The sequence below is a fragment of the Canis aureus genome, chromosome 3 (assembly GCF_053574225.1).
Source record: "Canis aureus isolate CA01 chromosome 3, VMU_Caureus_v.1.0, whole genome shotgun sequence".
Taxonomy (NCBI): Eukaryota; Metazoa; Chordata; class Mammalia; order Carnivora; family Canidae; genus Canis; species Canis aureus.
The window spans coordinates 38,545,107-38,561,975 of record NC_135613.1 but is presented as its reverse complement, the minus strand read 5'-3'; the positions used below and the strand labels follow the sequence as shown (position 1 = coordinate 38,561,975).

At 40.1% G+C, this 16,869-nt stretch overlaps 1 protein-coding gene across 17 annotated transcripts in view; it reads right to left on the bottom strand.

Annotated features, from left to right (window-relative positions):
• FGGY (FGGY carbohydrate kinase domain containing) overlaps positions 1-16,869 on the bottom strand; it is a 413,890-nt gene that overhangs the window by 359,925 nt on the left and 37,096 nt on the right. For all 17 annotated transcript variants that reach the window (XM_077891975.1, XM_077891990.1, XM_077891976.1 and 14 more), the window contains 2 exons: positions 8,684-8,795; positions 2,263-2,414 (listed from right to left, as the gene is read on the bottom strand). In XM_077891975.1, coding sequence (XP_077748101.1) covers positions 2,263-2,414; positions 8,684-8,795 — 264 coding nt within the window. The remainder of the gene's footprint in view (positions 1-2,262; positions 2,415-8,683; positions 8,796-16,869) is intronic.

The following is a 16,869-nucleotide window of genomic DNA, read 5'->3' as shown; positions in this document are numbered from 1 at the left end:
TATTTGGAATTTGCAATCATTGATAAAACCAAAGTAATTCGCAGCACAGATTCCTGTATGTGCTTACCAAAAAAAAAGAATAAATTGAAGAAATTTTAAAAATAGATTTGAGGCTCAACCTTCAGGTAGTTAAATACACGATGAGATAATGTTTAAGGCCTTTCTGAGAAAACTCTGAAATGGAACTGATGGATGGATGGTCAGTCTTAGGTCACAATCCCTGACTGCTGCAATCTAGAACCTAATTATTATTTTTTTTTTAGAACCTAATTATTTTTTATGCACTTTACTGAGTTCGGTTATATCTCAAGTGCACAGTGGTGAGCATCCAGAGAGGTTCACACCAGATATATAGTTAGATCACCCGGGATATACAGCCCCAAGCTGACATGAAGCAGGTGCTCAGTTAAGGCCCTGATGATGTACCAGTGACCACCTACTTGATCCTTCCCACTTAATTGAAAAGTACAGCTTTTCTTTCCTGTAGCCAAGAAGGATGTGATATGTCCAACCCATTTGTTTTCTTGCACCATGTTTAGGCTGGTTTAAAAACACCACTGCCTCTGTTCCTGGTCCTACCCTAAAGTGGCATGCTTTTGGAGGGATTTCAGTTACAGCATGATATGATGGGGGTGAGCTGGGGTTTGGAGGCCAGCAGACATGGGTTTAAATTCTGGCTCTATCATCTGTTTAGGAAAATCATACTGCCATCCCTGTCAGCCTCAGTTTCCATGCTGTCTATCAAGCAGAGTTTGCTAAGATTAAATCAATATCTACAGAACACACAGCAGAGAGTGGGGGCAGTGCAAAGTAGTGCTATATTCTGACTTGTATTTCAGGATATACTTATATCAGGTTTTCAAGCCAGTCCAGACCAACTTTCTCACTTTATAGATGGAAAAAGTGAGGCCCAGGATGAGAACTGCTTTGCTCAAAGTCACACTAGGTGATGCAAGTAGAGTCAGAAACTCTGACTCCTAAAATACTCTGTTTTCAAACTCTTAATAAATATAGAAGGCTTTGTGCAAATTAAAGCTTACACAACAGCTCAATATGCTAAACAGATAACAAGTCAAACTTCCCTTGATTATTGATGACTTCTTTGCTTCTGTCTCTTCTGCTCACAGTGGCAATCCAGAAACACTTTCTCAGCACCATTACACTCCCCTCAACCCCCATACATTTTGAGTAATCAAAGACTTGGCCCATTTGAAACCCCAGAGCCAGTAAATGAATCACACCAGGTCTTACTCATTAGATGGATTCTCTCCTCACCAGACTACCTAGGGATTTTCAAGTCCCTGAGGTTCCCAGAGGACTTGAACTTTCTTGCACATCCATCCCTACTGGGCACCATTAAGCTGACATCACCATTATCCACACTTCATAAAGGATCTGAACATCTGGAAACAGGAACCACCTGCAAGTGCTCTGTCCAGAGATCACTGTATCACTCGAGGACATGGAAACTCAAGTTCAGGTGACATGAGAAACCTGAACATGCCACCATGGCCAGATTAATCCTCAGGGGATACTAGTGTATAGAGAAAGAAGGTTCTGGTCAGAAGATGTAGACTTAAAGCCCAGCTCTGCTATTTTCTATTAGGAATGGTAATCGGCGTCTCTGAACTCCAGGAGAGTACTGGCTATTAAGAGAATTGATTGCAGAGTCAGCCAGTCTCTGGTTCTAACCCTGGCTCTGCCACATGTTTATCATGTCACTTTGGGTGAGTTGGTTATCTCTATTAGCTTTAGTTTTCTTGTCTTCAGACAACCCTCAGCCCAAAAGAGACAACTCCTGCCTTCATAAGGTGGCTGCTAGGATTCAAAGAGATAATCTGTGTCAAACACTTATTAAGTGCCTACATAGGGCAGTCTGGGTGGCACAGAGCCTGATCCTAGAGACCCAGGATCGAGTCCCATATCGGGCTCCCTGCATGGAGCCTGCTTCTCCCTCTGCCTGTGTCTCTGCCTCTCTCTCTCTCTCTTTCTCTCTCTCTCTCATAAATAAATAAAATCTTTTAAAAAAATAAAATAAAAAAATAAAGTGCCTGCATAAGGTTAGCACCTGAAAACAAGAATGATTTAACTGAAACCTAATCAATAAATTGGGATCAACCTGGGTTGATCCAGAAGAGAGAGCAGCTCTCTGAGGAAAAGTCAAACATAACAGACTTGAGCACAGTGCTTGGTACAGACAGATCCACAATGAATGAATCCCCAGCTGCGATGAGCATGCTCTCTCCACCTGAAGGCACTCACCTCTTTTAGCCACAAAAGCTTTGGGGCCTGCATTTCCACGGACATCACGCCCCCAACACACTGCAGGACGCTGTGCTTGGTTTCATTGATCCTGTGGACCTGAGTGATGGCCCGGTGGTCCAGCCACATGATGATGTTTCGGCGGGAATCCCCTAGCAGAACAAGAGACGTAAGGTCACATGCATATGCTCAGCCTTCTAACCCAAGGGGACACTTCCAGAATCCCAAGAGCACAAATCTATCCAACTACTATGATCTCAGACATCAACAACAGCAAGCACGAGGGCCCCTACCAACACGAATTAGTGCACTCCACCCAAACTCTAGATTTCCCTTTGAGCGATGCGTCCTTATTTAAGTGTCACTCCAGTGTTAAATGTCTATACCAAAACCAGTGGGGATCTACCAATTAATTCAATTCTCATTCATTCTCTCCCAACTTCCTCCCTCCTTTCCTATCGCTTCTGTTCCAGAAAACCTTTGCTGAGAGAGAGAGAGAGAGAGAGTGTGTGTGTGTGTGCGTGTGTGTATGCTCAGGAAAAGAGTCTATGAAGTTAAGCCTAAAACAATACATTGGCTTTTTAAGATCTGCTTCCATTAAATACAAACACTTCAACGGAATAATATACCCAATATAACACACCAACTACATCCATACAGTGGCTTTTGTCTGCTTATATTCTTACTTCTTCTAGTCACTTTAATTAAAATTCATTAACTTTGGTATTTTCCCCCCCTCATTCAGTTGGTTTGGTGGAATGGGAAGCACTGCAACTTTTTTCAGTTTGGGGACCTGGCCGACCTCATGAGGAATGCTCACTATTTCAGTTACAGGTGGAGATACATTGAAAGAGTCATTAAATTTTTCTTAGCCTAACTGTCCTTATCTATAAGACAGGGACAACACCACCTAATGGCATATAAGATTTTTCATTCACTAACAAGACCATGCACATAAAGACAAGCACTGGGATGCCTGAGTGGCTCAGCTGTTGAGCATCTGCCTTTAGCTCAGGGCATGATCCTGGGTTCCCGGGATCAAGTCCCACATCAGGCTCCCTGCATGGAGCCTGCTTCTCCCTCTGCCTGTGTCTCTGCCTCTCTCTGTGTCTCTCATGAATAAATAAATAAAATCTTAAAAAAAAAAAAAAAACAGGCAAGCACCTACCACACAGTAGACCCTCCAGAGAAAGAAAAATTAAGAAACAGAATTTTAAACCAGCTGGAAAAGAAGCACAGGCATGTGCCTCACATTCTACCTCTGCCATCCTGCAGCCCACAAGGAAATGAATTGTGCCTTTCTCCCTTTCATGGTCTCTATTAATTCCTCATGTACTAATGGGCAAACCAATATTCTTTTTACAGTCCTCTGCTTCCTCAGATGGCAAAATGTGGAGATCAGCAATGAATAAACCAGGTGATAATAAAAGGGAAAGATATAAGGGGACCCCACAGTAATTGAACCAGATACGTCACACATTATTTTGCAATTGCAGAATCACTGCAGCTAATAACAAATATTTATAAAGCTCTGTGTGTGTGTCCCAAGCCCTGTGTTAAACGTTTTATACACATCATCTCATTTAATCCTCAAAACAACTCTCTGATCTAGGTCATTTCCCATGACAAACTGACTCCGAGATTTAAGATTTGCTTCCTATCTCAGTTTGGAAAAGCATATAGTGTGCTTTAAAACAGATCTGTGCAGAGAATGAATAAACAAATTGGTACAACAAACTTAAACTCAAGCTACACATATCAACATGAATAATGATACCAGCCAAGATAGTTTTAAACACCACATTTATTGTTTGTTGTTGAGGGTATACACATATGTGGAAAGTGCAGAAATGATGTGTTTGTGAACACCAACTACAGCAGCATGGTCACCATCCAGGGAGGGGGAAGGCATAGACCGAAGCTTCAGGTGGTTCTTCCTTCAAAAAAAGTCTGTGGCCAAGGGAGTAAATTTCTATCTGCTTATCCTCAGAACTGGGTACACAGGAGGCTATGAATCTTATTTTCCTTACTTTGCCATGTTTCTGAAAAAGGATCCTTAAAATTGAAAGAAACAACGCCAACCTAAGAAAATATCTAAGTCACGTGATCATCACCATGATGAGGCAAGGACTCAGTCTCTGCTTTGCCTGCCTGGAGAGGGTTCAGGTCCCACAAAAGCTCCTCAAACCACAGTAGTACTTTGAAAATAAGAGGAAGTACATGAGACCTTCCAGAGACACATCTAAGATTTGTTTTTAAATAGCTGAGTGATTATACCATATAATGTCACTGCTTAAAGCTTTGCTTCTCAACCCTTCTTGCACATTAGAACCACCCAGGATAGTTTTTAAAACATTGATGTCCAGCTCTCATCCCAGCAACATCAAAGAATCAGAATGTGGAGGTGTAGGCACACATGTGTGCATACATGCATACACATGCATGTGTGTGGGTGTGTGCATGTGTGTGTCGGGGCACCTAGGTGGTGGAGTTGGTTAAGTGTCTGACTCTTGGTTTCGGCTCAGATCGTGATCTCAGGGTCCCAAGATCGAGTCCCATGTTGAGCTTCACACTCAGTACAGTCTGTTTAATATTCTCTCTCCCTCTGCCTCACCCCTCTACATACTCTCTTTTTCTCTCTAAAATAAATAAATAAATCTTTTAAAAAGGGGAGGGCGACAATGTCAGTATTGCTTCTTAAATATTGTATAAGTGCAACTGCAGCTACTTCAAGCCAAAAACACCTGCCGCTAAACTTTCAACTAGAATGACAATCAGCTCCTACTGCCTCTATGCCTCTACAGGAAGAAGCTCTCAGAAAACAGAATGACACAATGAAATTGTGGGAATCAATTAACTTATTATATATATATATATATATATATATATATATATATATGTGTGTGTGTGTGTGTGTGTATACACATATATATATGAAGATTATTAAATAATGATTCACATTGTGGACAAAAAAATGAGGTTAATCGTTTTTCATTTTTTATGGAAAATCACAATGAAAGGACTCCACTGAAAGCTCACTGGATCTTTCACTGAGCATCTATTCCATGTCAGGCACAGGGCTGGATGCTGGGATGCCGAGGAGAATATGCCACAGTCCTGCCTGTATGGAGCATGTGGCTGCATAGAGAGCTTCCAAAAGGCAGGGAAGCTTTCTTTTAAAGAGTTCTGAAAAAGACTGTACACTAGTTAGGCAGGTGAAGAGGGGATGAGGAAGGAGACTCTACAAAGCAGAGTCAGCAGGTGAAACAAAGCACAGAGCTTAAACAAGGGATTATAGAAGGGGAGGTGGGTGGAGGGATGGAGTAACTGGGTGATGAGCATTAAGGAGGGCACATGATGTGATGAGCACGGGGCGTTATGCTATATGTTGGCAAACTGCATTTAAATTAAAACAAACACCGAGCTTAAAAAGTGCCAAGTTTTAAGAAAATTAGAAGCAATTGCTAGAACAGAATTTCAGTTATACAGTCAGTTTATCCACAGGCATATTATTCATTGATGTATTCACTCAATTAATATTCTGGATCTCTCACAGGAGCTGTGCCAAGCATACTTGTGGGAAATTACTATGAATTAGCACAAATACCTATGAGGTTCCTACTGCAGGGTAGCCTAAGAGGTAACTCCCTGCCCAACCCTGAATTCTCACCCTTGCTTCTTCTTGCTCCCAAGAGCTCCTGGGGCTAGGATGACCCAGTCAGAGTTGTGCTATGAGTTAGGGGGGTTGCAGAGTTGGGAGCACGCAGCAGTGGCACCCTGGCCCAACCTGGAACTGTCTGATCTTCAAAGAAAAGATCAAACAAGAAGAGGCTAAAATGCGAATATTTTATCATGTAGTAAAGATTACCATTCTTAAACTACTGTAAACAACATGAATACTTGTTTTTTTTTTTGTTTTACTTGTTTTTTTTTTTTTTTTCCTTTCCTTTTCCTTTTTTTTTTTAATCATCTTATCATTTTGGCCTGTTTTGTGGGTTTGGCTTTAATGGTGATAGTTAATTTCCTGACCCCACTGCCTGTTCCTCACCCTTACTCCAGTTAACCAATCAAGAGTTGTTCACTGCCACACAGGCATCAGAAGTCATTAAACAACCTTTGAATCATCTTTAAAATTCAAACCTCATTTTCTAGCACAAGATAATCCATTTCAGATAAAATCTAACCTTAATAGAACCTATTGAAAGGCAAGAAACTGGTAAGGGGTACCTGCAGCTGGATGCATTTGATGAATGGGTACATTTTAACCTTTTTGATGGAATAAAATTATTTCAACACTTATAATTAGGGTTGTAACCTAACTACCCTTTTTATAGAAGTCCTGTTAACAGCAGGCAATTCCACCTACAATGAGGAAAAAGATGGCACCCAGAGAGGGTGCACTACATATGTAAGCAGGTCTAACAAGAACTCTCTTCTTCCACTTCAAGCATTCTTGCTCCTAGTATCTTAGCTACCCAATTCAGCTGCACCCAGTAATTCTCCACATACCAGAACTATGGAGGAAACATAAAAAATGCTGATGCCCTAGACTCACCACAAGCCAAGTGAATACAAAGCTTGAGAGTAAGGCTCATGAATTGGGATTTTAAAAGATCCCAGGTTGATTCTAATATAAAGCCAGAATTAAAAACCATATATTTTAGCAGATCAGAGGTTAGTGTCCTGGGAACCTAGGGCTGTTTAACATCTAAAGTCCCACCCAAAATGGGAACTCATCCAACAGCATCCCTAAGAGACCATCACCTGATTGCTACTTAAAGCAAGCCAGTCAAGACAGTGCTGACAGCCTCCCCAAGCGGCCAGCTCCTTGGCTGTCCACAGCTCCTAACTGGAGAGTGTTTGCTGCTGCTGAGCTGAGGTCTGCTAGTCCAGGTCCATTCCTTTGGTCTGTGCTTTCTGAAGTGGCCCAGATTGGGGCTGTTCTGCCTTCTTGGGCCAGAACACTTCCAGGTGAGCCAGAGATTAGCCACTGAGAACAGGGAACATTCATGTTTGTCTTTGACACTCCAACACTTCATAAAACAGGGCTTGGCACACAGAAGGTGCTAATCAATAGCCAAAAAGGGGGTAAAGTGTGTGTGTGTGTGTGTGTGTGTAAAGATGGGCATCACTATCACTGTGTTCTAACCATTTATCTACTTGCATACTTTGTCCAGCACATGAAATTTATATAAATCGTTATTCTATTAATTAGGTCCATAAAAGTGAGTGGGACACATCCTCTTTTTAGGAATTCATGATCAGATGGAAGAAACATTTCTGAGCATTCAGGTATCAGGCTTAGTCCTCACAACAAAGCTATGGTTCATTATTCCAATTCTTTCAGAAAATGCAGAGGTAAAGAGACTTGCTCATAGTGTCATTGCTCAGCATCAACGGAGCCGAGATCTGGGACCTCCTGACTCTAATTCCAACGTGCCCAGTGTGCCCTAGTCCTTAGAGCCACCTGTTAAGTAAGGCCTGGCCACTGCAGTGTCCACTGCTGAGGGTTCTCAAATATAACCTTGTCCTAAAATGCACGTGCAATGGCTATGTTGGCAATAACTCACTGACGATCCCTAGAGGCACACTTCTTAGATGGAACATGCAATTTTCAGTATGCCATGGTCTCCACCACTCCCTAATGTCTTCTGTTCATGAAAAGGTTAGATAGAGTTGAAATTTATCTCCACACATGCGCTTTTTTTTTTTTTTTCAAACCTGGTCCATCTTACTCATTTTCATTACCTACCTGACTACTATGAACTTCTGGGTTTGCAATCTCAGTGCTAGCACTGCTTGCTAAAACTTCCCAAGAGGGACAAGTCTTGGACCATGAAAAATTTCTGATGGTGAACCCAAGTGGCACATACATTTGAAACAGCTCATTATTGTACTCACAAGTCTCTATGAGGCCAATATCATGAGGTGGGAATGTCTTGTGCACTAGTGAAAATAGAGAGGCCAATCTCTTTCCAGCTTCTGTGGGATGCATGGTCCTGTCTGCCTTATTCTATTTCCTTTAAATGGACTTGGTTCACCTACTCAAATAAAGATGCTACAGAAGCTTCATAACACAAAGCAACTGCAGGCACTAACCTTCCCTTCCCAGAAAACACCCACACCACTGGCCTGTTTCAAGGATGCTCACTATGAGCTAATGATCCCACATCCTTCCCTCAGTGGACTGTCTACTGTGCTTCTTGTGCATTAGTGAGATAAGTCTCTCCCTAACCCAGACCCAATGTCACCACTCCCACCACCTGTCCTCCAAGCCAGTAAACCTCCCCAACATGATTCTGGCCTCTGTGCTCCACCACTAAATCTCATCCTTAGCAGTAAGAGACACCTGACCTCGTGCTCCACCTGAGGCCCAGCCAATCTCCCATGACCAGGGAAAGAGAGAGTGAAAAAGTCCTACCTTCATGGTTTACCGGTAAAGGACGAAACTGCTTATCCAAAACCACCAGAGAACATGTGGCATCAAACCCAAGCCCTCGGATTTGGTTTACATCAATCCCTTGTACAACTTTCTGTTTTAAAAACAAACAAACAAAAACATAAATTACAAGACAGGCTTTTAAAAGACTGAAAAGTTATGACTAGAAAGAAAATGAATAACCAAATCGGATAAATATTTACAACAGAAAACAGATAAAAGTTTAATATAACTAAAATAATAGAAGATCCTCTAAATTAATAAGACAAAGACAACCAATCTAATTGGAGATCAAGCAAAGTACATGGCAAGTCACTTCATAAATAATAGTCAAAAAGCATATAAAAAGATTCCCAACTCCACTTACATAAATAAGTTAAATTAATGCAAATAAAAGCACATCAATCTTTGCTTTTCACATTGGCAAATATGTATAAGATTAACAATACACAGTAGTAGCAGACTGGGAAAAGTGGACCTTCTCTTACATTATTCTAACAGTGTAATAATTTGGTACAGATTTTGGAGAATAACTTCATAGTATTTATTACAACTAAAAACATACATAAGTTTTGTCCAGCCAACTCACTTCTAGGAACCTACCTTAGTGCCTTATTAACATAAGTTAAGTGTCGATGAAAGTTAACTGCAGCACTACTTGAGAATATATTTAAAACTTGGAAAAACCAATTTTTATTACAGTACATCTGCAAAATGGAATATTATACAACCACTAAAAAGAAGTAGAGAAGTAACTTCTGAGTGTGGTACTCTGAAGAGGCTGGCAAATCCGTTTAGCAAAATAAAAGTTAATAAAGCTGGACAAAATTATCAAAAACAACCATTTGGGGGCTATGGAACATGAATAAAGTTCATTTATTTATTTATTCTTGAAAAATCAAAGCATTTAAATTTTGAGAAGGATTTATTGTTTAAAACATCAAAATTGTATTTAAAACATTCCCACAAATACAAAATAAAACAAAACAAAAAACTCTAGGACCAGATGGCTCCACTGAGAAATTCTACTAAACATTCAAGGAAGAAATAATTCCATTCCTGCACAAACTTGTTTAGGACATAATGAAGGAGGGAACATTTTTCAACAAATTTTTATGGCCAGCTATACTTTCATACCAAGCCAAACAAGACATCAAAAGTAAAAAACAGGGGATCCCTGGGTGGCACAGCGGTTTGGCTCCTGCCTTTGGCCCAGGGCGTGATCCTGGAGACCCGGGACCAAATCCCACGTCGGGCTCCTGGTGCATGGAGCCTGCTTCACCCTCTGCCTGTGTCTCTGCCTCTCTCTCTCTCTCTCTCTCTCTGTGACTATCATAAATAAATAAAAATTAAAAAAAATAAAAAATAAAAAACACTATGGACCAATATGTGCTATGAAAATAGGTGTAAAATTCCTTAACAAAATATTAACTACAAAACATGTATTATATACTATGACCATGTGAGGTTATCCCAGGAATGCAAGGGTGATTTAATATCTATACATAAATTAATGTATTATACATATTAATAGAATAAAGCATAAACACCAAATGGTCATCTCAATAGATGTAGAAAAAGAGAGAAAAACAAATCAATAAAGAGCATCTACAAAAACCAACAGCTAAAATTACACTTCATGATAAAATGAATGGTTCCTTCCTGTTATAAACAAAGAGAAATGTCTTCCATCACTTTCATTCAACCTGCAACTAGTATTTCCAGCCAGTGCAATAAGGCAGGAAAAGAAATTTAAAGCACACAGATTGGAAAGAAAGAAGTTTAAGCATCTTTTTTTGCAGAAAGTGGAAAATCCTAGGGATCTACAAAAAAAAAAAAAAAAAAAAGCTATGAGAGGTAATAAGCAAGTACAGTAAGATCACAGGATACAAGGCTAGCATATTAAAAATAATTGTATTTCTATATATAAGAAACATCAAAATTGAAATTAAGGAAATAATTCCATTCAAAATAGCATCCAAAAAAAAAAAAACCCTCAGGAATGAATTTATCAAAAGAATTTCAAAACCAATGCCCTGATAACTACAAAACATTGCTACAAAAAAAAACTACAAATTGGAGAAATATGTTATATTCATGAAATGGAAAATTCAACATTGTGAAAATGGCAATGTCCTCAATTAATCTACAGATTCTACACAACCTCTATAAAAATTTCAGCAGGTTTTTGGATATTTGGGAGGTTTTACAAATAGACAAGCTGTTCTTAACATTTATGTAAAAATGTATAGAATGTAGAAGAGCCTAGTCATGTTTGAAAACAAAGTTGGAGAACTTAAGCTATCTGATTTCAACTTACTATCAAACTATCATTACTAAATCAGTGTGGCACTGACACAGGATAAATTTATAGATTATATGAAATAGATCAGGAATATAAGAAATAAGCCCATTTATGGTTGATTACTTTTTGTAAAGATTTTTAAAATTTATTTATTCATTCATGAAAGACAGAGAGAGAGAAAAAAAGAGAGAGAGAGGTAGGCAAAAACAGGCAGAGGGAGAAGCAGGCCCCATGCTGGGAGCCTGATGTGGGTCTCGATCTCTGGTCTCCAGGATCACGCCCTGGGCCAAAGGCAGGCACTAAACCACTGAACCACCTCGGGATCCCCAGTTGATTACTTTTTTATAAAAGTATGAAGACAATTCAGTGGCATAAAGACAGCCTATTTAATAATAGGGCTGGAACAACTAAATGTCCACATGCAAGAAAAAAACTTATACTTCTAGAGTTTCTCCATACTTCTAGAGTTTTTCCTCACATGCACACAAAAATTAATTCAAAATGTGTCGCATCTCCAAATGTAAAAATTAAAACTATAAAACTGTGGGAGAAAATGTTTGTGACATGAGTTAGACAAAGATTTCTTTAAAAGACCCATAAAAGAAAAAAAACTAATATATTTGACTTCATCTAAATTTTGCTCTTCAAATGCAACCGTAAGAAAATAAAAAGATAAGGTACAGATTGGAGAAAATATTTACAATTCATACATCTGATAATAGGCCTATGTATAGAATAAAGAATTCTTATAACTGAAATAATAAGAGAAAACCCTATTACAAAATGACAAAAGATTTAAATACACACATCATCCAAGAAGACATACAAATGTCCATTAAGTATATGGAAATATGCTCAAAAACATTCGTTATTAAGAAAATGCAAACGAGGGTGCCTGAGTGGCTCAGTTGGTTAAGCACCTGCCTTTCCACTCAGATTATGATCTTGGGGTCCTGGGATGGAGCCCAGCATTGGGCTCTCTGCTAAGTGGGGAGCCTGCTTCTCCCTCTCCCTCTGCCTCTCCCCCTGCTTGTGCTCTCTTGCTCTCTGTCAAATAAATAAATAAAATATTTTTTTAAAATGAAAACTAAATCACAATGGGAAAAGACTGACAATACTGTTAGAAAATTCTAGAGAAAGTAGAAGCCTCACACACTGCTGGTGGAAATGGAAAATACAGCCACTTTGGGAAAAAAGTTTGGCAATTTTTAAACATAATTTACCATACAATCCAGCAACTTTACTTCTTAAGTATTTACCCAAGAAAAATAAAAACATATGTCAACATAAACACTTGTATGTGAATATTCATAGCAGCATTATTCATAATACCTCCAAACTGGAAACAAATCAAATGCCCTTCATAGTTTAATCACGTGATTAATCAGTGTGGTGACTGAGGGCAAGTCACACAATTCCAGCCATTCCAATCACTCTCTTGACTTGCTGGGTCAAGTCTCTATAGCATTTATAGAGGCAGGGCTTCCTCTGCCTGGAATGTCCTTCTAACTTGGCTCAGAAATCTCTAGGCAGGGCATAAGATCAATGATGTTGAGTGCAGACTACCTGAGTTTGAAACCTGGCTCTTCCATTTACTAGTTATGTGACTTTGGAAGCCAAAATTCCATTCTCCTTAATTACACAAAACCACCCACTTATACCTCCAACTCTTAATGATGTTATAATAATTCAGTAAAATGTGGTGTGATTAGCCCAACATCTAGTATTCAATGTACAATAAATAGCAGCCATTATTAGAGTAATCAGTTTCCTTAAATCCTCTTTGAACTCATGGGGCATCATTCCATGAATTAATAAGCCAGCCCTAACTTCTACTTGCCATTAGGTTCTGTCTCTATGCACAGAGTGCATGCCTGACTTGGGCAGGCCCATCTCACACAAGCCAGCAGTGATTCAAAAGAGGAATCGGGTAAGACAATGCAGAACACTCAATAAAACTCACTCCCACAAGGCAGCTTTGGAACAGAAATGAACATGAGATATAGTGTCAAAAGAGCCACTTTTGAGTTTCAGTTCCACCACCTTTGGATCAGATAAGCCTGCACTAATCACAACACCTTTCTGACCTTCAGTTTCTTGAGGGTGAGAGTCATCTCCCAAGTGAGGATCAAAAGAGTCAACTGGTTTAAAAGTGCTTGTTTTGTTTTCAAAGATTTTATTTATATATTCATGAGAGACACAGACACATACACACACACACACACACACACACACACACAGAGGCAGAGACACGGGCAGGGGGAGAAGCAGGCTCCATGCAGGGAGCCCGACGCGGGACTCCATCCCAGGACTCCAGGATCACACCCTGGGCTGAAGGCGGCGCTAAACCGCTGAGCCACCTGGGCTGCCCATAAAAAGTGCTTTGAAACTAGTAAACCTCTGTAGGAAATGAAAAGGATGGAAAACCCACCCCGTGACTTATTAACTACATGCATGAAATATTTTTTTTTTTTGTACAAGGCATAGTATACTGTGTCATGTTAGCACATTTACAATTGATATAGGCAAAGGGATAGTGATCGAGAAGGCTAAATAAACACAAACATTCTCAAGAATTATGGTGGGAGAAACCTTCCAGTAGGAGCAAAGAAAGTATTTCTCTTCAACCTATTTTATGAACCCCTCTGAAGACCTAGAGTTCTATATTCTACTCATGGCCTTCCAATCACAAAGGTTCAACCATTCCAACTCCAAGACGGAAATCTATCACAGGAAACTAGAAGAATAAGTGTTACATGCATTTAAATCTGATTTGGTTAGGTAGCCGTATCACCAGTCTTACATGAAAATGTCTTATGATCATGCTGATCCAGCAGTAGGAGTACCCTATTCCCAAACCCTACTCATCTAAATCATCCCAGAAAGATGGCTGTCAGAGCCACACTACCCAGAAGATACATAGGACTTGACCTGTTGACCAGAGGATTCCTTTTAATGCTCTTATAAATGGAAAAAAAGCAGTCCAGTAAACTCACCCCAATGACTTGGCATTGAGGGAATTTCCACAGCTAGAGAGAAAGCACATTGCTCTTCTAAAGAATTTCCAGAGAAGGAGATTTCTGCAACTTCATTTGGTAACCTGGTCCATGTCTAGCAACTGTCAACTCGTAGCTATGGGGCAGCAAACAAATATTTGGGGAAGGGATTGTGCATTGCTTTGTTCTGACGGTGGGAACCAGTTCAATTCTGCATGTGTTTTAAATCAGCAGGCTCTGCCATATTGGGTGGGGAGGCAGTATTCCTTTGAAATCCTCCAAACTGAGAACTGGAGGGTCAGAGGCCTACCTGGCTTTTTCTTTAGCTCTATTTGGAGCAAGGGTCAAAGCCTAGGGCCTTGCACCCAAAGTCCAACTTGCAATTGAGTTTTGTGGCTGCTACTATATTCTTTTCAATCTTGATTTGAATGCCTTTGTCAGCCTTGAGGATGTGTGGGGTTATGAAATCCCTGGTTCCCTCAGGCTCATCACTCCCTGTTGCCTACACAATTCAATTACTCACACGTTCAATCAGTCAGCAAATATAATCAAACCTCTTCTAGGGTCAGGCTGAGCACTCTTCTGGGTATTTGGGAAACAAAGAAGAGAATATTTTTTAAAAATCCTTATTCCTTTGGAGACTGCATTTTATTAGTCAACACCTAAATAAAACATACAGTGGACATATAGTAAACAAGAAAATGATAAGGGGATCAGGAGTGCCAGAAAAGAGGGAGGTAGTTGCTGAGAAGATGAAATTTAAGACACGTAAAGGACCCGAGTATCGGACCTTGTGGAAACCTGGTGGGCAAGTGTTGCAGGTAGGAGAATAGCCAGTGCAAAGGCTCTGAGGTGGGAACAGCAACCAGATTAATACAGCTTGTGTGGGGAGTATGTTACCTGCAAGGCTGCTGGAGACACTCTATTTACCAAAATCTACTGTAGTGACTAGGACAATGCATAAATCCAACCATGGACCATGACCTACACAGCATCTTAGCTTAGATTTGGTGCTGTCTCTTGAAGATAAACAGAGAAATAGAGAACAGACACTTCCATTTATGTCAGGGACACCAACATTCTTCTAAGAAGGGAAATTCTGAAACTACCTTCATCTCTTTCCTCTCTCCACACTTACCAAGTCCTATTATATCTCCCTTCCAAAGTCCATCTTGTCACTCTTATTTATTCCTCTGCCAACATTCTTACCAGCCATTCATCATTAAAGAGAAATCATTGAGGTGCCTGGGTGCCTCAGTAGGTTAAGCATCCGACTCTTGATTTCAGCTCAGGTCACGATGTCAGAGTCATGAGATTGAGCTCCACATCGGGCTCCCCGCTCAACAGGAAGTCTGCTTAAGTTTCTCTCCCTCTCCCTTTGCCCCTCCTCCTGCTTGTGCTTGCACTCTCTCTCTCTCAAATAAATAAATAAATCTTAAAAAAAAAATTATTAAGCGCCTGTATGTGCCAGCACGGAGTACACATGCTAAACAAGACAGACATAGCCCTAGCCTCCCAGAGCTTATATAGTTCAAAGGAATCTCAGCCTCCAGAACTTCTTTAGAAGAAACCACCTCCTAAATGATTTGGCGTCCTTGAATTTAATTTCTGTTCCCTCGAGCACCACCTTAAATTGGCTGCTGGTCAATATGAAACTCTAGAAAACACCTTACTGGCCTCAAAAGGAGCGTTACCAGATTCGCCCCCTCATGCAATGCAGTCTCCCCTCTTCCTCCTATTGGAAAATACCTGCCCCAAACCGAGCTGGCTCCTTCACATCTCCACATCAGCACTTTTGTCCATTCCATTCCTCCAGCTCTGAATGTCATCTCTTAGAGTTCTCCAGAGTCCTGTTTAGACCTACATCCTTCCTCAAGCCTTCTCAATTGATTGGGAGTAGAGAAGTCCCCATTTCTTTATGCATTCATTCTTTTGGTACTTCCTGAGTCTACTGGATGTTAGGTCCTGGGTGAGCAAACTGTAGTTCCTACCCCCTTGAAACATCAAATCTAGAAGATAAGATAGATATCAACTGAAAAAAAAAAAGATGTATTATTTGTTATTGTTATGTGATTATATAATGACTTTATTATTTATTATTCATCAAAAAATGAATGATTCACAAACCATGTGACATTCTATGTAGGAAAAGTATAAGACACTGTCACAAAACTTAGTAAAACAGAACTTAGTTTGGAGGTGCTATGGGGTGAGAAAAGGCTTCTTTCTTAAAGGACTTGACTTTTGCTCTAAGATTCAGTGCAGCACTATCCAATAGAACTTCCTACAATATTCTGTATCTGTGCTGCCCATACAGTACCCATCAACCACGCAGGCTCCCAAGCATCTGAAATGTGGCCAGTGCATCTAAGGAACTAAACTTTAAATTTAAGTTAATTAGAATAAAAAATTTAAATAGTCACATGTACCTAGTGACTAGTGTATTAGATAGTGTGAATCCAAAGATGAAGAGGAGTTAGATATGTCAGCAGAAAGTGAGAAGAGTAAGTAGGAAGGAGAACGAATGTGTGTAAATGTCCTGAGACTAGACGGAGCATTCACTGCATGCTTGAGGACAGGACGGAAGGAGAGTGTGGCTGGAACATGAGGAGCTAAGAGAAGCATCATGAGATGAGCAAAGGAAGTAGGTGGAACCCAAACAAGGCAGGGCCTGAAGACCAGGTTAAGGATTTTGAGTTCTATCCAAATAGTAGTGTGGTGCTCTGGAAGGATGGTGAGCAAAAGAGTGACAAGATCTGGTTAAAAAAAAAAAAAAAAAATCATTCCAGTTCCAAGAAGGAGAATGGATTGGGAAGAAGTGCATACATGAGATCAGTTAGGTTTTTTGCACTAATTCAGATAAGCAA